General features: G+C 44.3%; 1 protein-coding gene and 2 non-coding genes across 7 annotated transcripts; 1 reads left to right on the top strand and 2 right to left on the bottom strand.

Annotated features, from left to right (window-relative positions):
- The first annotated feature begins 7,796 nt into the window (after positions 1-7,796).
- On the top strand, positions 7,797-22,892 carry dclre1b (DNA cross-link repair 1B). Of its 5 annotated transcripts, none has more exons than XM_046344709.1 (6): positions 7,797-7,891; positions 10,069-10,283; positions 10,698-10,863; positions 15,799-15,981; positions 16,147-16,448; positions 20,832-22,892. In XM_046344709.1, exons 2-6 carry the CDS (start codon positions 10,092-10,094, stop codon positions 22,044-22,046), a joined length of 2,058 nt encoding a protein of 685 aa, XP_046200665.1. In that variant the 5' UTR covers positions 7,797-7,891; positions 10,069-10,091; the 3' UTR covers positions 22,047-22,892. The 5 variants fall into 5 exon arrangements, with proteins under 5 accessions (XP_046200665.1, XP_046200666.1, XP_046200664.1 ...); XM_046344710.1 differs by lacking the exon at positions 7,797-7,891 and adding an exon at positions 7,906-8,041; XM_046344708.1 differs by lacking the exon at positions 7,797-7,891 and adding an exon at positions 8,404-8,604.
- On the bottom strand, positions 8,304-8,375 carry trnah-gug. Its single transcript has one exon. It is a non-coding gene; the product is annotated as a tRNA-His (tRNA).
- Positions 8,966-9,037, bottom strand: trnah-gug. Its single transcript has one exon. It is a non-coding gene; the product is annotated as a tRNA-His (tRNA).
- Positions 22,893-23,668: the final 776 nt, after the last annotated feature.

Genomic DNA, 23,668 nt, shown 5'->3' with positions numbered 1-23,668 from the left:
AAAAATAGCAAACATTTATCTTCATTTACCCTATGGCAAACTGTGTAGAACTGCAGGAAATTAGCTGTAAAATGGAGAGGGAGGGAGGGAGGGAGGGGGGGAGGGAGGGAGGAGAGGGAGAGAGGAGATGGAGAGAGAGAGGGAGGAGAGGGAGGGAGGGAGGGAGGGAGGGAGGGAGGGAGGGAGGGAGGGAGGGAGGGAGGGAGGGAGGGAGGGAGGGAGGGAGGGAGGGAGGGGAGGGAGGGAGGGAGGGAGGGAGGGAGGGAGGGAGAGGAGGGGGGAGGGAGAGGGATGGAGAGAGGAGGGAGGGAGGGAGGGAGGGAGGGAGGGGGAGGGAGGGAGGGAGGGAGGGAGGGAGAGGGAGAGAGAGAGAGAGAGACAGATGGAGAGAGAGAGAGAGAGAGGGAGGGAGGGAGGGAGAGAGAGAGGGAGGGAGGGAGGAGAGAGAGACAGAGGGAGGGAGGAGAGGAGGGAGGGAGGGAGGGGGAGGGAGGGAGGGAGGGAGGGAGGGAGGGAGGGAGGGAGGGAGAGGGAGAGACAGATGGAGAGAGAGAGGGAGGAGAGGGAGGGAGGGAGGGAGGGAGGGAGGGAGAGAGGGAGGGAGGGAGGGAGAGACAGATGGAGAGGGAGGGAGGGAGGAAGGAAGCTAGGGAGGGAGGGAGGGAGATATAGGCTATCAGGGAGGGTTCCCATAGGCGGAGGGATCATATGGTTCTCAGGGAGGGCTCTATAGGGCTCCCATTGGGTTATCATATGGTTCTCATATGGCTCTCATAGGGCTCCTATTGGGTTATCATAGGGCTCCCAAAGGGCTATCTATCATATGGTTATTATGGGGCTCCCATATGGTTACCATGGGGATCCCATATGGTTATCATGGGACTCCCATGGGGTTATTATGTGGTTCCCATAGGGTTATTATGGGGCTCCCATAGGGTTATCATGGGGCTCCAATAGGTTTCCCATAGGGGTTCATGGGGCTCCCATATGGTTATTATGTGGTTCCCATAGGGTTATTATGGGGCTCCCATAGGGTTATCATGGGGCTCCAATAGGTTTCCCATTGGGGTTCATGGGGCTCCCATGGGGTTATCATGTGGCTCCCATAGGGTTATCATGAGTCTTCTATAGGGCTATCATAGGGCTCCCATAGGGTTATCATAGGATTCCCATGGAGTCATCATAGGACTCCCATGGAGTCATCATAGGACTCCCATGGGGTTATCATAAGACACCCATGGGGTTATCATAGGGCTCTCATAGGGTTATCATAGGGCTCCCATGGAGTCATCATAGGGTTATCATAGGGCTCTCATAGGGCTCTCTAGGGCTATCATAGGGCTCTCATAGGGTTATCATAGGGCTCTCATAGGGTTATCATAAGACTCCCATAGGGCTCTCATAGGGTTATCATAGGGCTCTCATAGGGTTATCATAGGGCTCTCATAGGGCTCTCATAGGGCTATCATAGGGCTCTCATAGGGTTATCATAGGGCTCTCATAGGGTTATCATAAGACTCCCATAGGGCTCTCATAGGGTTATCATAGGGTTATCATAGGACTCCGATGGGGTTATCATAGGACTCTCATAGGGTTATCATTGGGCTCTCATAAGGATCGCATGGGGCTCCCATAGGGCTATCATAGTGCTCTGTTCAAAAGTGGTGCAATAAGAAATAGGGTGTAATTTGTGATGCAGTCTGTGTCTGTTCTGTCTGTTGTGTCTGTTCTGTCTGTTTTGTTTGTTTTGTTTGTTGTGTCTGTTTTGTTTGTTGTGTCTGTTATGTTTGTTGTGTCTGTTCTATATATAATAATAAATAATATATGCCATTTAGCAGACGCTTTTATCCAAAGCGACTTACAGTCATGTGTGCATACATTCTACGTATGGGTGGTCCCATAGGGATTGAACCCACTTCATTGGCTTCAAGGCGCCATGCTCTACCAACTGTTCTGTTTGTTGTTGTTGTGTTTGTTGTGTCTGTTCTGTTTGTTGTGTCTGTTCTGTTTGTTGTGTCTGTTCTGTTTGTTGTGTCTGTTGTGTCTGTTGTGTCTGTTCTGTCTGTTCTGTTTGTTGTGTCTGTTCTGTTTGTTGTGTCTGTTCTGTTTGTTGTGTCTGTTCTGTCTGTTCTGTTTGTTGGTGTTCTATTGTTGTGTTCTGTCTGTTTGTTTTGTGTCTGTTTTGTTTGTTGTGTCTGTTCTGTTTGTTGGTGTTCTATTGTTGTGTGTCTGTTCTGTTTGTTGTGTCTGTTGTGTTTGTTGTGTCTGTTCTGTTTGTTGTGTCTGTTCTGTTTGTTGTGTCTGTTGTGTCTGTTGTGTCTGTTGTGTCTGTTGTGTCTGTTCTGTTTGTTGTGTCTGTTGTGTCTGTTGTGTCTGTTCTGTTTGTTGTGTCTGTTCTGTTTGTTGTGTCTGTTCTGTTTGTTTTGTCTGTTGGTGTTCCATTGTTGTGTTGTGTCTGTTTTGTCTGTTGGTGTTCTATTGTTGTGTTCTGTCTGTTGGTGTTCTATTGTTGTGTTGTGTCTGTTTTGTCTGTTGGTGTTCCATTGTTGTGTTGTGTCTGTTTTGTCTGTTGGTGTTCTATTGTTGTGTTCTGTTTGTTGGTGTTCTATTGTTGTGTTGTGTCTGTTCTGTCTGTTGGTGTTCCATTGTTGTGTTGTGTCTGTTTTGTCTGTTGGTGTTCCATTGTTGTGTTGTGTCTGTTCTGTTTGTTGGTGTTCTATTGTTGTGTTCTGTCTGTTGGTGTTCCATTGTTGTGTTGTGTCTGTTTTGTCTGTTGGTGTTCTATTGTTGTTGTGTCTGTTCTGTTTGTTGGTGTTCTATTGTTGTGTTGTGTCTGTTCTGTTTGTTGGTGTTCTATTGTTGTGTTGTGTCTGTAAAAAAAAAAAAAAAAAAAAACATGTGCTGATGAATGCTCCTTGTAACTAAGCAACAGACAACATGTCAAGCCTCTTGTCTTGTTATTTGACCCATAGAGATACAACAATATGGTATGGCATAGGCTACAATAATTAGTGTTGTATTTAGTTCCGTGGCTGAACCCCTGTGAAATAATGAATCAGTCAAAGCAGGATGTGAACCTGTTCTCCAATAACGGGAACAGTTGGCTGTTGAAAATACTGACTTTCCACGTGCCCCAAATCAATCAATTATTCACTGCAGCACCATACAAAATCAGGGCAACATCAATATTTCAAGGCCTGGTTTATCTTTAAGGCCCGGTTTCCCGATAGCAATAGAACTAAGGCTTAGCAGTGTTTAAACGAAGCATATTTCCTACAAAAGCCGAAGATATAACATGGGACTCCCAAAACAACACGCAGAATGAACAGTCTCTAAGTGCGTCGTTGGAGCATTTAGTCGATACTGATGGGATCGAAAGAAAGGAAACGCTGCTCTCGGGTCCGCTTTCTCAATTCAAATTTTACCTTAACATTATAATTACTTCACAATACTGACGACGGATCAGCTCTTAGAGAGCTATTGTCACCTACGGCTGCAAATATTGATGCGGCGTATTCTAAGGCTTTCCCAATAAAAATGCACTAAATCACAGATGTGGCACATCATTGCGCGCATGTTAGGCTACACATCATGAGATATGTTGTGACAAATTACAGACAGTAGCCCACAAGTAGCAAAAATATAATTATATTTATTGAACATTAAATGTATTTCAATATTATTGAAATAGGCATATAGCCTACTGTATTCATATTTTAATGCAGTCATTTCGATGTTCATATGAAGCATGATTTTAGTCGCTTGTTTGTATCAATTAACAAAGACATGAGCAACTTTGTTCTGAAGTTATCAGCGGTCACAGAGACTCATGTGATTCTATGTATAGCGGAGATCTTCTGTGTATAAGGTGACAGGGGAGGGCACAAAAAAAAGCATCTTGCGACGGACACACTTAGCTGTTTTACGAGTGATCTGAGCCATGTAGATGACGAGCATTATCAAGTGCGACATTAATAACGACGGTTATGGGAAAGAGCTCAGAGATTTATCGATGCTCCTACCAAGGTTCTAGCTATAGTAACGCCCTTCACACTGTGTCCTGTATTAAAGTAAATTAGAAGTCATTTTGCAAGCCAATAACTGGAAGTCTATGGATATCTGCTAGCATGCAATTCAACATCGCAATTAGGATATGTCTAAAAATATATACTTGAATCAGTTATAGAACCCATTGCCCTATATGGTTGTGAGGTGTTGGGTCTGCTCACCAACCAAGAATTCACAAAATAGGACAAACACTAAATTGAGACTGCATGCAGAATTCTGCAAAACCATCCCCAGGGTACAACGTAAAACACCAAATAATTAATCCAGAGCAGAATTAGGATGATACTCACTAACTATCCGAATCCAGAAAGGAGCCTTCCAATTCCACAACCACCTAAAAGGAAGCGATTCCCAAACTTTCATAACAAAGCCATCACCTACAGAGAGATGAACCTAGTGAAGAGTCCCCTATGCAAGCTGGTTCTGGTGCTCTGTTCACAAACACAAATAGGCCCTACAGAGCCCCAGGACAGCAACACAATTAGACCCAACCAAATCATGAGAAAACAAAAAGATAATTACTTGACACACTGGAAAGAATTAACAAAAAAACAGAGCAAACTAGAATGCTTTTTGGCCCTAAACTGAGAGTACACAGTGGCAGAATACCTGACCACTGCGACTGACTCAAAATTAAGGAAAGCCTTGACTATGTACAGACTCAGTGAGAATAGCCTTGCTATTGAGAAAGGCCGCCGTAGGCAGACCTGGCTCTCAAGAGAAGACATGCTATGTGCACACTGCCCACACAATGAGGTGGAAACTGAGCTGCACTTCCTAACCTCCTGCCCAATGTATGACCATATTAGAGAGACATATTTCCCTCAGATTACACACAGCAGCAAGATTTGTGACCTGTTGCCACAAGAAAAGGGCAACCAGTGAAGAACAAACACCATTTGAAATACAACCCATATTTATGTCTATTTATTTTCCCTTTTCTACTTTAACTATTTGCACATCATTACAACACTGTATATAGACATAATATGAAATATCTTTATTCTTTTTAAAACTTTTGTGAGTGAAATGTTTACTGTTAATCTTTAATTGTTTATTTCACTTTTGTTTATTATCTATTTCACTTGCTTTGGCAATGTAAACATATGTTTCCCATGCCAATAAATCCCTTTAATTGGAGAGAGAGAGAGAGAGAGAGAGAGAGAGAGAGAGAGAGAGAGAGAGGGAGAGAGAGAGAGATAGAAGTGGGGGAGGGGTTGTCTCTTCCCACAGCCACAATAGGGGTGGAGGCTGTTGTTGTGTTCTCTGTTGCCATGGAATATCCATGGACCATTTTTAACACCATTATGGAACATTTTCCTTTCTTATATTTCCATCTAGTGGACGATTGGAGTTAGTGGACATATTTATCATAACATTAAGGAAAGGGAAAGGGGGATACCTAGTCAGTTGCACAACTGAATGCATTCAACCGAAAAGTGTCTAATGCATTTAACCCAACCCTATGGAGTCATAGTTTCATTATGGAACTTATTTTCCTTCCTGAGAGGTTCCTCCTGTTCTTCTCTTATTATTTATATAGATTTATTCAAATCTCAGCAAAAAAAATCAACATTATGTTTGGCGTAAAAGCAACACAGCCCATCACCCTGAACACACCATCCCCACTGTCAAACATGGTGGTGGCAGCATCATGGTTTGGGCCTGCTTTTCTTCAGCAGGGACAGGGAAGATGGTTAAAATTGATGGGAAGATGGATGGAGACAAATATAGGACCATTCTGGAAGAAAACCTGATGGAGTCTGCAAAAGACCTGAGACTGGGACGGAGATTTGTCTTCCAACAAGACAATGATCCAAAACATAAAGCAAAATCTACAATGGAATGGTTTAAAAATAAACATATCCAGGTGTTAGAATGGCCAAGTCAAAGTCCAGACCTGAATCCAATCGAGAATCTGTGGAAAGAACTGAAAACTGCTGTTCACAAATGCTCTCCATCCAACCTCACTGAGCTCGAGCTGTTTTGCAAGGAGGAAAGAATTTCAGTCTTTCGATGTGCAAAACTGATAGAGACATACCCCAAGAGACTTACAGCTGTAATCGCAGCAAATGGTGGCGCTACAAAGTATTAACTTAAGGGGGCTGAATAATTTTGCACGCCCAATTTTTCAGTTTTTGATTTGTTAAAAAAGTTTGAAATATCCAATAAATGTCGTTCCACTTCATGATTGTGTCCCACTTGTTGTTGATTCTTCACAAAAAATACAGTTTTATATCTTTATGTTTGAAGCCTGAAATGTGGCAAAAGGTCGCAAAGTTCAAGGGGGCCAAATACTTTCGCAAGGCACTGTAGTTGGTGGTGTGTAATAGTGGTATATAGATGGTGGTGTGTAATAGTGGTATATAGATGGTGGTGTGTAATAGTGGTATATAGATGGTGGTGTGTAATAGTGGTATATTGATGGTGGTATGTAATAGTGGTATATTGATGGTGGTGTGTAATAGTGGTATATAAATAGTGGTGTGTAATAATGGTATATAGATGGTGGTGTGTAATAGTGGTATATAGTTGGTGGTATGTAATAGTGGTATATAGATGGTGGTGTGTAATAGTGGTATATAGATGGTGGTGTGTAATAGTGGTATATAGATGGTGGTGTGTAATAGTGGTATATAGATGGTGGTATGTAATAGTGGTATATAGATGGTGGTGTGTAATAGTGGTATATAGATGGTGGTATGTAATAGTGGTATATAGATGGTGGTGTGTAATAGTGGTATATAGATGGTGGTGTGTAATAGTGGTATATAGATGGTGGTATATAGATGGTGGTGTGTAATAGTGGTATATAGATGGTGGTGAGTAATAGTTGTATATAGATGGTGGTGTGTAATAGTGGTATATAGATGGTGGTATAAAGATGGTGGTGTGTAATAGTGGTATATAGATGGTGGTGTGTAATAGTTGTATATAGATGGTGGTGTGTAATAGTGGTGTGTAATAGTGGTATATAGATGGTGGTGTGTAATAGTGGTATATATATTGTGGTATATAGATGGTGGTGAGTAATAGTGGTATATAGATGGTGGTATGTAATAGTGGTATATAGATGGTGGTGTGTAATAGTGGTATATAGATGGTGGTGTGTAATAGTTGTATATAGATGGTGGTGTGTAATAGTGGTATATAGATGGTGGTGTGTAATAGTGGTATATAGATAGTGGTGTGTAATAGTGGTATATAGATGGTGGTGTGTAATAGTGGTATATAGATGGTGGTATGTAATAGTGGTGTATAGATGGTGGTATGTAATAGTGGTATATAGATGGTGGTATGTAATAGTGGTATATAGATGGTGGTATGTAATAGTGGTGTATAGATGTTAGTTGGTTTGTGCAATTCTTTCCTTTCCCCCTTCGTGGTTAGAGCTTCCGTTGCTGGATCGAATCCCAGAGCTGACAAGGTAAAAATCTGTCGTTCTGCCCCAGAGCAAGGCAGTTAACCCCCTGGCACCAAAGACGTGGATGTTGATTAAGGCAGCCCCTCTCATTCAGAGGGGTTGGGTTAAATGCAGAAGACACATTTCAGTTGAAGGCACTCAGTTGTAGGTATCCCCATTTCCCTTTCTTTTTTCATTTTTGTATCACATAATGTAACGTGATTGAATTACAAGCCGACTGACAGTAGGTGGCGACATGCACAAACAAAAACTGCAAACGCCTTGATACCAAAACAGAAGAAGAACCTTACCGCTCTTTTTTTTCTAAAGGGGGCACGGCGTGTGTCACGTTGCGTGGGACAGTCAGGAACACATTCACAACAATGTGGCAGAATCTTTGGAATTGGAAGTAACAGTCCCGTGAGTCCAAATGTTTACACTCTTGTGTTGCTAAATTTGATGGGAAATACAACACACATGGCAGAATTGCAATGCAGCGTTCAGTAGCTTGCTATAGATAACGTTAGTTGTCTTGATTTAGCTAACGTAGCCCATTCGACACCTTGCAAGGTAATTAAATACACAGATCGCTGTTGACTAACTAACCTGACTTTGTTCGTCTAATTTGCTGTTCCGCTTGACTTGTCCATGTCTTGTTAACTAGCTAACGTAACGTTACGTAGCTGAAGTGATGCAGTTTTTGTCTTTGTGCAACACTATGTGTAACGTTCGCTGGCTGTTCAACCAAAAGGGCTTGTTAATGTCAAAATGACTCAGTTAATTTATCTAATCCAAAAAATGAGCCCTTTGCCGTGACATTGTGAATTCGCAATGCCGTGACCCGGATTCGAACCGGGGTTGCTGCGGCCACAACGCAGAGTACTAACCACTATACGATCACGGCGAGCTACCAGGGCTGTGTTGAAGGAGGGGATTCTTAGCTACTCAAACGTGCACATATTTCTACGCAGTGACGTATACACGCCCGCTAAGCGGTTTCTCCCTTTTTTCTTCTTCAAAAGCTCGTTGACGGATGTTTAGGAACAGGTGTAATTTGCTTGTTTGCTAATCAGCCAGTTCAAATCAATCAATGGAATTTTGAAAGATTAGGATGAACAGTGTCGGAGTCCACAGTATGTATGAGATGGGATGTATAATCATTATGGACAGGAACGTTTTGTGTATACAGTGTATACACTGTATCTGAGGATATAATAGTATATGTAACGTCACAGCAATAGTTGAATAGGATGACCTTAACTACAATACAGTGTATATTCATGTGAAACGGGTGCAACAATATGTAAACATTATATTGTATATTGACCAGTGGTCCATGTACAAAGGCCTGCAGCCACTACGGCGCAGGTTTGAGTAAACGGCTAGTGACAGTGATTAAGTTTAGCTAAACAAACATCATTTTTGTTTTAGCCAGACTATAGTTATCCAGGGAGGGAAAAAAGAGCCCATTTGCCGTGACATTGTGTATCGCAATGCCGTGACCCGGATTCGAACCGGGGTTGCTGCGGCCACAACGCAGAGTACTAACCACTATACGATCACGGCGAGCTACCAGGGCTGTGCGCTAGATTGGAAGAAATAGATTTTTAACTGAAGTCTGTAGTGACGTGGCCATGCGCGACCATCTCATTTGCACGCAAGTATTCACATTGTTAGTTGTCCAAGCCGTTGTAATATTTCACTCAATGTAATTGATTTAGTTTTGAGATATATATAATCTGCTACTAGGTAAACAGTATAGTTTATTTGCATAGCTAACGTTAGCTAGTACTAGCAAAATATATATTTACATTTTATTTGTTTATTTAATCCCTATTTTATCATGGAGTCATACTGAGACTAATATCTATTTCACAGATTAGCGCTAAATTACAGAAATACACAACACATCAGAATACAAATGAAACGCAACCAGAAAGAAAAACATATTCATCAGTAATAAGGTCCTCAATCAGCTTTCTGAATGGACCAAAACATCCAATTGAAGAACCATTAACAACTAAAAGGAGTTTTGCCTAACTCAATAGAGACTGAGGGAATTTCCAATTAAACATCCCTGAGACTGGGGTGTGGTTTTACATGCAGCCTGGTCGAGACCAGTTGAAGAAAGCCTCTGAATTAGCAGTGAGTGATCAACACTATCGAAGTCTTTTGACAGGTCAATTAGAGGGCAGAACAATGTTGCCTTTTTTCCATACAATTAACACACAATTTACATATTTCATATCAACACTAACGCATGGTGTGTGTGTGTGTATATATATAATTACCCATGTTGTATGCCAAGTATATATATATATATACCAATGTTTGTTGTTTGTGTGTATATATAATTACCCATGTTTGTTGTTTGTGTGTATATATAATTACCCATGTTTGTTGTTTGTGTGTATATATATAATTACCCATGTTTGTTGTTTGTGTGTATATATATAATTACCCATGTTTGTTGTTTGTGTGTATATATAATTACCCATGTTTGTTGTTTGTGTGTATATATAATTACCCATGTTTGTTGTATGCCAAATAGCTGTTTTTTATAGTAGTTTGAATGTCTAACAGTGTCTTTTTCTCAGGAGGATACTCCAGAGCTGTGATAATGAATGGAAAAGTCATCCCCCATACTCCACTGGCTGTGGACTTCTGGCAGGTCAGGAAGTGTCCGCATGTCCGCCTGTTCTTCCTGTCCCATATGCACAGTGACCATACCACGAGCCTGACCTCGACCTGGGCCAACAGACCAATCTACTGTTCACCGGTTACTGCCACGCTGCTCAAACTCAAACTACAGGTGTGAAAGACAAAGTATCAATTATATTCTACATTAAACACACGGCAACATGAGGAATGTAGATATGGGATAATTGTTTAAACTATTCTTGCTTGCCATTACCAATTCTTGAGCTAGCTATTGAAATATGAATGACTGTATACACCATAGCGTCAGTGGAGGCTGGTGTAGGGAGGACGGCTCATAGTAATAGCTGGAATGGAGCGATGGAATGGAGCGACGGAGACCATGTATTTGATCCCATTCCACCAATCCTGCTCCATCCATTACTATGAGCCCGTCCTCCCCAATTAAGGTGCCACCAACCACCCTGTGCGTAGCATCTACTTTTTTTTTTTTTTGCAAAAGTGTTAATTAGCTTTTAGGTGCTCTATACTTCAGTTTGTGATAAGGCCTCCTCTTGCCTGTGTTCAGGTCAGAGAGAGATGGATCCATCCTCTAGAGGTGGGAGAACCCAACATGTTGCCTCTGGATGATATAGGCAAGGAGAGATTGACCGTCACTCTCATGGATGCTAACCACTGTCCAGGGGCGGTCATGTTCCTGTTCCAAGGATACTTTGGCACCATACTCTACACTGGTGACTATTCTACACACCATACTCTACACTGGTGACTATTCTACACACCATACTCTACACTGGTGACTATTCTACACACCATACTCTACACTGGTGACTATTCTACACACCATACTCTACACTGGTGACTATTCTACACACCATACTCTACACTGGTGACTATTCTACACACCATACTCTACACTGGTGACTATTCTACACACCATACTCTACACTGGTGACTATTCTACACACCATACTCTACACTGGTGACTATTCTACACACCATACTCTACACTGGTGACTATTCTACACACCATACTCTACACTGGTGACTATTCTACACACCATACTCTACACTGGTGACTATTCTACACACCATACTCTACACTGGTGACTATTCTACACACCATACTCTACACTGGTGACTATTCTACACACCATACTCTACACTGGTGACTATTCTACACACCATACTCTACACTGGTGACTATTCTACACACCATACTCTACACTGGTGACTATTCTACACACCATACTCTACACTGGTGACTTCTACACAACATACTCTACACTGATGACTTCTACACAACATACTCTACACTGTACTTCACAGTCTCTCTCTCTAACTAGTCAACTTTGGCATTTAGCCAGCCAATGAAGTGACACATTGTAAAATATTAGGAGGCTATATTCACTGTTTATATATATATATATATATATAATCTCATCTCAGCAAAAAAATAAACGTCCTCTCACTGTCAGCTGTGTTTATTTTCAGCAAACTTAACATGTGTAAATATTTGTATGAACATAACAAGATTCAACAGCTGAGACATAAACTGAACAAGTTCCACAGACGTGACTAACAGAAATGTAATAATGTGTCCCTGAACAAGGGGGGGCAAAATCAAAAGTAACAGTCAGTATCTGGTGTGGCCACCAGCTGCATTAAGTACTGCAGTGCATCTCCTCCTCATGAACTGCACCACATTTGCCAGTTCTTGCTGTGATATGTCACCCCACTCTTCCGCCAAGGCACCTGCAAGTTCCCGGACATTTCTGGGGGGGTGAATGGCCCCCGCTTCACTCTCCGATACAACAGGTCCCAGACGTGCTCAATGAGATTGAGATCTGGGCTCTTTGCTGGCCATGGAGGAACACTGACATTCCTGTCTTGCAGGAAATCACACACAGAACGAGCAGTATGGCTGGTGGCATTGTCATGCTGGAGGGTCATGTCAGGATGAGCCTGCAGGAAGGGTACCACATGAGGGAGGAGGATGTCTTCCCTGTAACGCACAGTGTTGAGATTGCCTGCAATGACAACAAGCTCAGCCCGATGATGTAGTGACACACCGCCCCAGACCATGACGGACCCTCCACCTCCAAATCGATCCCGCTCCAGAGTACAGTCCTCGGTGAAACGCTCGTTCCTTCGTCGAGAAATGCAAATCCGACCATCACCCCTGGTGAGACGAAAACTCGTCTCGTCAGTGAAGTGCACTTTTTGCCAGTCCTGTCTGGTCCAGCGACGGTGGGTTTGTGCCCATAGGCGACGTTGTTGCCGGCTATGTCTGGTGAGGACCTGCCTTACAACAGGCCTACAAGCCCTCAGTCCAGCCTCTCTCAGCCTATTGAGGACAGTGAGCACTGATAGAGGGATTGTGTGTTCCTGGTGTAACTCAGGCAGTTGTTGTTGCCTTCCTGTACCTGTCCCGCAGGTGTGATGTTCGGATGTACCGATCCTGTGCAGGTGATGTTACACATGGTCTGCCACTGCGAGGACGATCAGCTGTCCTTCCTGTCTCCCTGTTACGCTGTCTTAGGCGTCTCACAGTACAGACAATGCAATTTATTGCCCTGGCCACATCTGCAGTCCTCATGCCTCCCTGCAGCATGCCTACGGCATGTTCACGCAGATGAGCAGGGACCCTGGGCATCTTTCTTTTGGTGTTTTTCAGAGTCAGTAGAAAGGCCTCTTTAGTGTCCTAAGTTTTCATAACTGTGACCTTAATTGCCTAACGTCTGTAAGCTGTTAGTGTCTTAATCACCGTTCCACAGGTGCATGTTCATTAATTGTTTATGGTTCATTGAACAAACATGGGAAACAGTGTTTAAACCCTTTACAATGTAGATCTGTGAACTTACTTGGATTTTTACGAATTATCTTTGAAAGACAGGGTCTTGAAAAAGGGATGTTTTTTGCTGAGTTTATACATACATACATACATACATACATACATACATACATACATACATACATACATACATACATACATACATACATACATACATACATACATACAGTTGTCGGAAGTCGGAAGTTTACATACATTTAGGTTGGAGTCATTAAAACTCGTTTTTCAACCACTCCACACGTTTCTTGTTAACAAACTATAGTTTTGGCAAGTCGTTTAGGACATCTACTTTGTGCATGACACAAGGAATTTTTCCAACAATTGTTTACAGACAGATTATTTCACTTATAATTTACTGTGTCACAATACCAGTGGGTCAGAAGTTTACATACACTAAATTAAATAAATAATTCTCTCTACTATTATTCAGACATTTCACATTCTTAAAATAAAGTGGTGAACCTAACTGACCTAAGACTATACTTTTTACTAGGATTAAATGTCAGGAATTGTGAAAATGTATTTGGCTAATGTGTATGTAATCTTCCGACTTCAACTGTGTGTGTGTGTGTGTGTGTGTGTGTGTGTGTGTGTGTGTGTGTGTGTGTGTGTGTGTGTGTGTGTGTGTGTGTGTGTGTGTGTGTGTGTGTGTGTGTGTGTGTGTGTGTGTGTGTGTGTGTGTGTGTGTGTGTGTGTGTGTGTGTGTGTGTGCATATCTCAGTAGCTACTAAATAACATTTCCAGTGGCACACGGACTCACCTAATGATGAAGATGAAGCCATCAGCTAGTCACTGTGATGGCTGATGAGCTACATTGAAAAACAGTGCTGCTGTTTGCTCCAAACTGGGACTTGTTGAGAAAATGTGTTTCTATTGGTTCCACAGACAGATTATTGTCAGTAGGCGTTTGCTTTCCAAACTGTACGTTTCCCCCCGTGATTTTATTTTGAAATCTGCAAAAGAAAAAACAGAAATATAATCCAATAGATGGCAGTTCCCATGTTAAGTCAGGACTGGCATTCATTACTAGTGTACCCCAAGATGTTAACATTCAAATTGTATGAGTAAGAGGTTACAAACCCCTTCTATGGATTTATATTTCTATGGCCACAACTCAACAAGCTGTGGCCCATATTTGACGCCCATGCTGCCCAAACTGCTGTGTTCCCTACTGTAGATATACCTGTAACTGACAAAATGAAGGAAACACTTGAGTAAACCAGGAATAAAAAGTGTATGTTATGGTGTGGCACGGTCTAGGTCCACTTGTAAAGTCTCTGCCAAGGAGCATTGAAGATGTTCTGGCAGCTCGTTCAACACCCTCTAAGAAACTTTATGTTGGTGTTTCCTTCATTTTGGCAGATACCTGTATGTGCTTGTGATAAAACTTAATCCTCAGTGATTAAAAAATAAATAAACAAATGATCTAATTATGTGGTTGGATAAAATTATTATTTTATTTTTTATTATAATAACTTTTTAGTTACTTTTTTTGTCTCTTGGGCCGAGCCTCTGACATAATTGACCAGTCACCTTTTGATTTATTCTGCATTTTTATTTTAATTTTTATTAATCAGTTACCCAATCAAGGCAGGGCCCCCCCAGTTACCCACATGGGCCCCTAACCTCCTCTTCTCCCCCATCGGATGATTAGCAGAGTGGCAGGAGGCAGTAGCTGTCTACACTCTTTGAGAGCGGGTTCCTGAGTCTTCCTGTAGTTGACAGTTGCAGTAAAAAAATCTATTAAATATATTGTTTACAATATATACACTACACTGCTGCTATAACAGCCTCCACTCTTCTGGGAAGGCTTTCCACTAGATGTAGGAACACTGCTGCTATAACATCCCCCACTCTTCTGGTAAGGCTCTCCACTAGATGTAGGAACACTGCTGCTATAACATCCCCCACTCTTCTGGTAAGGCTCTCCACTAGATGTAGGAACATTGCTGCTATAACAGCCTCCACTCTTCTGGGAAGGCTTTCCACTAGATGTTGGAACACTGCTGCTATAACAGCCTCCACTCTTCTGGGAAGGCTCTCCACTAGATGTTGGAACATTGCTGCAGGGACTTGCTCCATTCAGCCACAAGAGCATTAGTGAGGTCGGGCACTGATTTGGGCGATTAGGCCTGGCTCGCAGTCGGTTTTCCAATTCATCTCAAAGGTGTCCGATGGGGTTGAGGTGAGGGCTCTGTGCAGGCCAGTCAAGTTCTTCCACACCGATCTCGACAAACCATTTCTTTTTGGATCTCGCTTTGTGCACGGGAGCATTGTCATGCTGAAACAGGAAAGAGCCTTCCACAAACTGTTGCCAGAAAGTTGGAAGCATGGAATCATCTAGAATGTCATTGTATGTTGTTTCGTTATGATTTCTGTTCACTGGAACTAAGGAGAACAGTTATTGTGCTGACGTTTCTTCCAGGGGCTCGGAGGATCTCGGTAGTGAGTGTTGCAACCGAGGACAGACAATTTTTACGTGCTTCAGCACTCGACGGTCCTGTTCTGTGAGCTTGTGTGGTCTACCACTTCGCGGCTGAGCCGTTGTTGCTCCTAGACGTTTCCACTTTACAATAACATCACTTACAGTTGACCGGGGCAGCACTAGCAGGGTAGAAATTTGACGAACTGACTTGTTGGAATGTTGGCATCCAACGATTGTGGCACGTTAAAAGTCACTGAGCTCTTAAGGCTATTCTACTGCCAATGTTTGTCTATGGAGATCGCATGGCTGTGTGCTCGAATTTTATAAACCTGACAGCAATGGGTGTGTAGCTGAAATTCTGAAGAGTATGTACCTTCTCTGTCTTTCCAGGAGATTTTCGCTACACTCCGTCCATGCTGCGTGAGCCGTGTCTAAGGACCAACACCACTATAGATGTCCTGTACCTGGATAACACTAACTGTGACCCCACACGCACCCTGCCCTCCAGACAACGAGCCACTCAGCAGATCAAAGAGATCATCCGTAGCCAGCCCAAGCACAATGTTGTCATTGGTGAGACCAGAGGCTTTTAACTGTTAAGCTACTCGTTTTTGTGTAGTGTGTGTGGGTATTATATATACTGACCCCCCATACCCTAGGTTTATCTGAACTGACCCCACTCCTGGTGGTATAGAGATGCAGTAGATCATGTTATATATGCATGTGTGTTGTCTGCAGGCCTCTATACTCTGGGTAAGGAGTCTCTATTGGTACAGCTGGCCATGGAGTTTAAGACCTGGATTGAAGTGTCCATCGAGAGACTAAAGACTCTCAGAGCCCTGGAGCTACCAGATGTCTTCACCACTGAGCCAGGAGCGGGTCGGATCAGGGCCGTGGACCAGTCAGAGATCCGCTCCACCAACCTCCTCCGTTGGAACAGGGAACACCCCACCCTGGCCATCCTGCCCACCAGCAGACCCCTGGTCTCCTTCCACCCTAATGTCCACGTGGTGCCTTACTCTGACCACTCCTCCTACCAGGTAGGGATGAGTTCAACACTGACCACTCCTCCTACCAGGTAGGGATGAGTTCAACATTGACCACTCCTCTTAATAGGTGGGGATGAGTTCAACATTGACCACTCCTCTTAACAGGTGGGGATGAGTTCAACATTGACCACTCCTCTTAACAGGTGGGGATGAGTTCAACATTGACCACTCCTCCTACCAGGTGGGGATGAGTTCAACATTGACCACTCCTCTTAACAGGTGGGGATGAGTTCAACATTGACCACTCCTCCTACCAGGTGGGGATGAGTTCAACATTGACCCATCCTCTTACCAGGTGGGGATGAGTTCAACATTGACCCATCCTCTTACCAGGTGGGGATGAGGTCAACATTGACCACTCCTCTTAACAGGTGGGGATGAGTTCAACATTGACCACTCCTCCTACCAGGTGGGGATGAGGTCAACATTGACCACTCCTCTTACCAGGTAGGGATGAGGTCAACATTGACCACTCCTCTTACCAGGTGGGGATGAGGTCAACATTGACCACTCCTCCTACCAGGTGGGGATGAGGTCAACATTGACCACTCCTCCTACCAGGTGGGGATGAGGTCAACATTGACCACTCCTCCTACCAGGTGGGGATGAGGTCAACATTGACCACTCCTCCTACCAGGTGGGGATGAGGTCAACATTGACCACTCCTCCTACCAGGTAGGGATGAGGTCAACATTGACCACTCCTCCTACCAGGTGGGGATGAGTTCAACATTGACCACTCCTCCTACCAGGTGGGGATGAGGTCAACATTGACCACTCCTCCTACCAGGTGGGGATGAGGTCAACATTGACCACTCCTCCTACCAGGTGGGGATGAGGTCAACATTGACCACTCCTCCTACCAGGTGGGGATGAGGTCAACATTGACCACTCCTCCTACCAGGTGGGGATGAGGTCAACATTGTAGTAAAATAATAAGTAAATGCTGCACATTATTATCATTACTTTTCTGAACATTGTTCGGTATGACAGCTTTTGAAAAAGGTGCTATAATTTTTGTACAACCTAGTTAAGGAGTCCCGTCTAGTCCAGCTGGCCATGGAGTTTAAGACCCGTCCCAAAATTACAGCACCAAAAGATGTCATACCGAAACTATGACAACATGTTCAGAGGTCAAATCGTGTATACAGGAGTTATCGTAATTTTTCATACAGTGTTGAACTCCACACCAGATACGAGAAACCAGAGAATAGTTCAGAAGAGGAATTACCATCCCAGAGAAGCAGGTGGTTAGAGTGTAGGGGCGGCAGGTAGCCTAGTGGTTAGAGTGTAGGGGCGGCAGGTAGCCTAGTGGTTAGAGTGTAGGGGCGGCAGGTAGCCTAGTGTTTAGAGTGTAGGGGCGGCAGGTAGCCTAGTGGTTAGAGTGTAGGGGCGGCAGGTAGCCTAGTGGTTAGAGTGTAGGGGCGGCAGGTAGCCTAGTGGTTAGAGTGTAGGGGCGGCAGGTAGCCTAGTGGTTAGAGTGTAGGGGCGGCAGGTAGCCTAGTGGTTAGAGTGTAGGGGCGGCAGGTAGCCTAGTGGTTAGAGTGTAGGGGCGGCAGGTAGCCTAGTGGTTAGAGTGTAGGGGCGGCAGGTAGCCTAGTGGTTAGAGTGTAGGGGCGGCAGGTAGCCTAGTGGTTAGAGTGTAGGGGCGGCAGGTAGCCTAGTGGTAGCCTAGTGGTTAGAGTGTAGAGGTGGCAGGTAGCCTAGTGGTTAGAGCGTAGAGGTTGCAGGTAGCCTAGTGGTTAGAGCGTAGAGGTGGCAGGTAGCCTAGTGGTTAGAGCGTAGAGGTGGCAGGTAGCCTAGTGGTTAGAGCGTAGAGGTGGCAGGTAGCCTAGTGGTTAGAGCGTAGAGGTGGCAGGTAGCCTAGTGGTTAGAGCGTAGAGGTGGCAGGTAGCCTAGGGGTTAGAGCGTAGAGGTGGCAGGTAGCCTAGTGGTTAGAGCGTAGAGGTGGCAGGTAGCCTAGTGGTTAGAGCGTAGAGGTGGCAGGTAGCCTAGTGGTTAGAGCGTAGAGGTGGCAGGTGAGCGTCTGCTAAATGACTTAAATGTAAATGTAAATGTAGCCTAGTGGTTAGAGCGTAGAGGTGGCAGGTAGCCTAGTGGTTAGAGCGTAGAGGTGGCAGGTAGCCTAGTGGTTAGAGCGTAGAGGTGGCAGGTAGCCTAGTGGTTAGAGCGTAGAGGTGGCAGGTAGCCTAGTGGTTAGAGCGTAGAGGTGGCAGGTAGCCTAGTGGTTAGAGCGTAGAGGTGGCAGGTAGCCTAGTGGTTAGAGCGTAGAGGTGGCAGGTAGCCTAGTGGTTAGAGCGTAGAGGTGGCAGGTGAGCGTCTGCTAAATGACTTAAATGTAAATGTAAATGTAAATGTAGCCTAGTGGTTAGAGCGTAGAGGTGGCAGGTAGCCTAGTGGTTAGAGCGTAGAGGTGGCAGGTAGCCTAGTGGTTAGAGCGTAGAGGTGGCAGGTAGCCTAGTGGTTAGAGCGTAGAGGTGGCAGGTAGCCTAGTGGTTAGAGCGTAGAGGTGGCAGGTAGCCTAGTGGTTAGAGCGTAGAGGTGGCAGGTAGCCTAGTGGTTAGAGCGTAGAGGTGGCAGGTAGCCTAGTGGTTAGAGCGTGGAGGTGGCAGGGTAGCCTAGTGGTTAGAGTGTGGAGGTGGCAGGTAGCCTAGTAGTTAGAGTGTGGAGGTGGCAGGTAGCCTAGTGGTTAGAGTGTAGGGGCGGTTGTTGAAGTTCAGACCCAGGGCCCCGAGCTTAATGATGAGTTTGGAGGGTACTATGGGATTGAAGGCTGAGCTGTAGTCAATGAACAGATGGGATAGGGCAGTGTACAGTGCGATGGCGTACAATTTGTGCCATGCAATGAGGATCGCTGGACCACCTACTGAAATGTGCTATGTCATGTGAATCAGGCGAAAAGGAGCCTGGAGTACCACTATAATGTTTGTTTTTTAAAGTTTCTTAACTAATAAATGAGTTTCCCATGAAAAATATAGTAAGAGGTATGTATACTTCCATCAAACGAAAATCAATGTTTGTGTCATATTGCACAGAATACTGCATAGTGTACACAGAACAGTGAAATGCTTAAAGGCACTGCTGAGATTTGAACTCAGGAGCTCCTGTTTACTAAGCCACAGTACCAATACATGTATTGTCTTTTCACAGGGGTCAAAAGCCACACATTTTAAAATATTTGTTTTATATATTTGTATTTATTTAAACGTATATCTCTGTACAGTAATGGGAAAATATCAATACAAATTTTGATTTCCTAATTTTTGGAATCGGACGCTCGATTTGACGAAGCGATTTCGGACACTCGATTTGACTAAGCGATTTCGGACACTCGATTTGACTAAGCGATTTCGGACACTCGATTTGACTAAGCCATTTCGGACACTCGATTTGACTAAGCCATTTCGGACACTCGATTTGACTAAGCCATTTCGGACACTCGATTTGACTAAGCGATTTCGGACACTCGATTTGACTAAGCGACTTCGGACACTCGATTTGATTAAGCCATTTCGGACACTCGATTTGACTAAGCGACTTCGGACACTCGATTTGACTAAGCGACTTCGGACACTCGATTTGACTAAGCGACTTCGGACACTCGATTTGACTAAGCCATTTCGGACACTCGATTGACTAAGCCATTTCGGAAGATTTGAGCCATTTCGGACACTCGATTTGACTAAGCGATTCGGAATGATTTGAATCCAAATCGGACACCGATTTGACAGGACCAGAGCCCTATACTACTATACTAGAATTGCAGTAAATTAGCTGTAAAATTGACACGATTTTAAGCGACTTCGGACACTCGATTGACTAAGCCATTTCGGACACTCGATTTGACTAAGCGATTTAATGGATTAATCCAAATCATACCTTCTAGCAGGACCAGAGCCCTATACTACTATACTAGAATTGCAGTAAAATTGCACATTTTTCTCTTCGCTGCATGGCAAAATGTTTAAAGCAGATTTTCTTGGTCTTCGCTGTCACGAAAAGGCCCCTCATGAGTTCTGTGTTGTTGTGGCCCCCCCACCCCCCATCAAAGTTGCCCATCCCTAGATTACACAGTCAAGTTGCAGTTCATTCAAAAAATAACCCTTATGCTATGACATTGCAATGCCTTGACCCAGATTCGAACTGAGTTTCTGCGGCCACAATGCAGAGTATTAACCACTATACAATCGCAACAAGCTACCAGGATATTAGCTTTAATAGCTCAGTAGTTAACCCTTTGTATGGCTCTGCATGAAAGGAGCGGTCCAAGACCATTTAAGATATTCTGTCTTGATGTTCCATCGAGAAACTAGTGTACAGACACCCTTGATTTAATGTAAATGTATTTATGTAACTCATCCCTCCTTCCTACCAGGAACTGGAGGACTTTGTCTCGGCCCTGCAGCCCACCTCCCTGGTCCCCATCGTGGGCAGGCTTACCTCTGGCATCCCCTCCTTCTCTGCCCTGCTGCCTAGGAGAAAACACCACGAAGTTCTGGTTCCTGAGTCAGTCCGGCACTATATGAAGGGCCGGCCTGAGTTGAAGGTTCAAGACCCTGGTCAGTCCAGCTTCCTGGGTTACAGTAACCTGCTGCGGAGGCCTATCCGACCCCCTCCACCCAGAGGGGTGGTGTTTGAGTCCCCCCCTAAGGCCCCCTCCAGGCCTGGGTCGGTGGCAGACGAAGCCTGGGAGACAGGGTCCATGGAGCATCCTCATCAGGAGGAAGAGATGGACACAGAGATGGATGCAGATAAAGATGGAGAAGATTCAGACTGTATACTGATGGATCTGAGTAAAGAACACAGCCCTACCACAGACATAGGGCCCAGCTCCAACCCCAACCCCAGCCTGACCAGAGACCCCAGCCTGACCAGAGACCCCAGCCTGACCAGAGACCCCAGCCTGACCAGAGACCCCAGCCTGACCAGAGACCCCAGCCTGACCAGAGACCGCAGCCTGACCAGAGACCGCAGCCTGACCAGAGACCGCAGCCTGACCAGAGACCGCAGCCTGACCAGAGACCCCAGCCTGACCAGAGACCCCAGCCTGACCAGAGACCGCAGCCTCAGCAGAGCCCCATGGAGCCTGAATCTGGTCCACAGGGTCTCAGAGAACCTGGATTTGGAGGAGAGTCTCCCTTTCAGTCTATTCACCCAGAGTAACTTTACACTCATGGAGGTCCTGAGAAACACTGCCGTTTCACTGAGACCCAGAGCTGTGAGGGAGGAGACCCAACCTCAGAATTTGCCTCGTGACAACGACAACATGGCCGCCGAAAACTGTAACTTAAATGCAGTATCAGTTAACATAACCAGTTCCCACAATGGACACCCAGACCAGGAGATAGAATCTCTTCCATTACCACTTCTTAGCCTGAGCCCCTGTTCCAGGGACAGTACCTGTGTGAACACTAGTGACACCACTGAAACACATACACAACCTGAACCTCCAGAAGACTGTGAGATATCTCTTCTGCTGTCCCTCCCTTTCTCCGAGGAGGACGTGTCTGTCTCTGGTTGCTATAGGAACACTCTTCTTGACCGGAGCTTTTTGGAAAAGTTCAGCCTCTCTCCTTCACATTTGAAGTAGGGTGAAGTTGCCCAAGCCTAGACACTGATCTCGGGTCAGTTTTTCAATTTTCCCCCACTAATGGTTAAGGGTATGATTGGGAGAGGTGAAGCTGATCCTAGATCTGTACCTATAGCAGTCTTCAGTTCCACTCTGCTGTGGAGAGGTACCTTAGCTGCTGACTCCAGACAGAGGACAATGGGAATACTAACGTGTCAACGGTCTTTCCTCCACATTCCTTAAGAAGACATGTACCGTTTAAAAAAAAAAGAAATTTGCTCTGTCAGATGGAGATTTTCCATTTAAGTTAGTTTTTTTTGGTTCAGGATTTAGGCTTAATCTGTGTCTGGGGAAACTGGCCCGTTATGTTGACTTTAAGTGAAGCGCATATTTCACAGTGTCATTTAATTTCTGACATTATTGGTGTTTATACAGGTGCAGTATTTACTCAGCTCTCACCTACTCTATGTTATGGCTAGGTTGTAGGTTGCATGGATTCATTTCATTCCCCGTAATGTGCCACAGTGATTGAACCATGTTTTTAAGGATTTATTCCCCGTAATGTGCCACAGTGATTGAACCATGTTTTTAAGGATTTATTCCCCGTAATGTGCCACAGTGATTGAACCATGTTTTTAAGGATTTATTCCCCGTAATGTGCCACAGTGATTGAAACATGTTTTTAAGGATTTATTCCCCGTAATGTGCCACAGTGATTGAACCATGTTTTTAAGGATTTATTCCCCGTAATGTGCCACAGTGATTGAACCATGTTTTAAATGTGACTCATTGGTGAAAGGCTTCATCCTGTAGCCAATGTACTCTATGCCTTTTAACCCATCTCACAGTTGATTATATATATATATATATATATATATATATATATATATATATATATATATATATATATATATATATATATATATATATATATATATAATATACACTGAGTATACCCAAACATTAGGAACACCTTCCCCCTTGACTGGTGTCAAGCTCCCTGCCATCCAGGACCTATACGTCAGACAGAGGAAAGCCCGAAAAACCGGCAAAGACTCCAGCCACCAAAGGCCATAGCCTGTTCATTCTTCTGGTACCGCCCAGTACCGCCTGGTGCATCGGCTCCCATAACAACAGGCGCTGAGACAGCTTCTACCCCCAAGCCATTAGACTGCTAAATAGTTAATTAAATGGTTACCCAGACTATCTGCACTGACCTCATCTTGTACTGATTCTATGCACACTCACAAGACTATACACTGAGTTGCCCTCAAAACAAGCCTCAATTTGTCGGGCCATGGACTCTACAAGGTGTTGTAAGCGTTCCACAGGGATGCTGACCCATGTTGACTCCAATGCTTCCCACAGTGTCAAGTTGGCTAGATGTCCTTTGGGGGGGTGGATGACTTTTGATACACACGAGAAACTGTTGAGCATGAAAATCCCAGAAGAATTGCAATTTCTGGACACAAACAGGTTTGCCTGTTCAAAGACACTTCAATGTTTTGTCTTGCCCATTCACCCTCTGAATGGCACACATACATAATCCATGTCTCAATTGTCGCATGGCTTAAAAATCATTCTTTATTCTCCTCCCCTTCATCCACACTGATTGAAAAGGATTTAACAAGTGACATCAATAA

This window comes from Oncorhynchus gorbuscha, linkage group LG03, assembly GCF_021184085.1.
Source record: "Oncorhynchus gorbuscha isolate QuinsamMale2020 ecotype Even-year linkage group LG03, OgorEven_v1.0, whole genome shotgun sequence".
Taxonomy (NCBI): domain Eukaryota; kingdom Metazoa; phylum Chordata; class Actinopteri; order Salmoniformes; family Salmonidae; genus Oncorhynchus; species Oncorhynchus gorbuscha.
The sequence above is the reverse complement of the archived record's forward strand: the minus strand, read 5'-3'. Positions and strand labels throughout refer to the sequence as shown.

Coding starts and splice junctions, on each gene's coding strand:
- dclre1b (XM_046344708.1), top strand. CDS start 8,583: ATGAACAGTGTCGGAGTCCACA. Junction 10,284..10,697: donor TGCTCAAACTCAAACTACAG/GTGTGAAAGACA, acceptor GCCTGTGTTCAG/GTCAGAGAGAGATGGATCCA. Junction 10,864..15,798: donor TGGCACCATACTCTACACTG/GTGACTATTCTA, acceptor CTGTCTTTCCAG/GAGATTTTCGCTACACTCCG.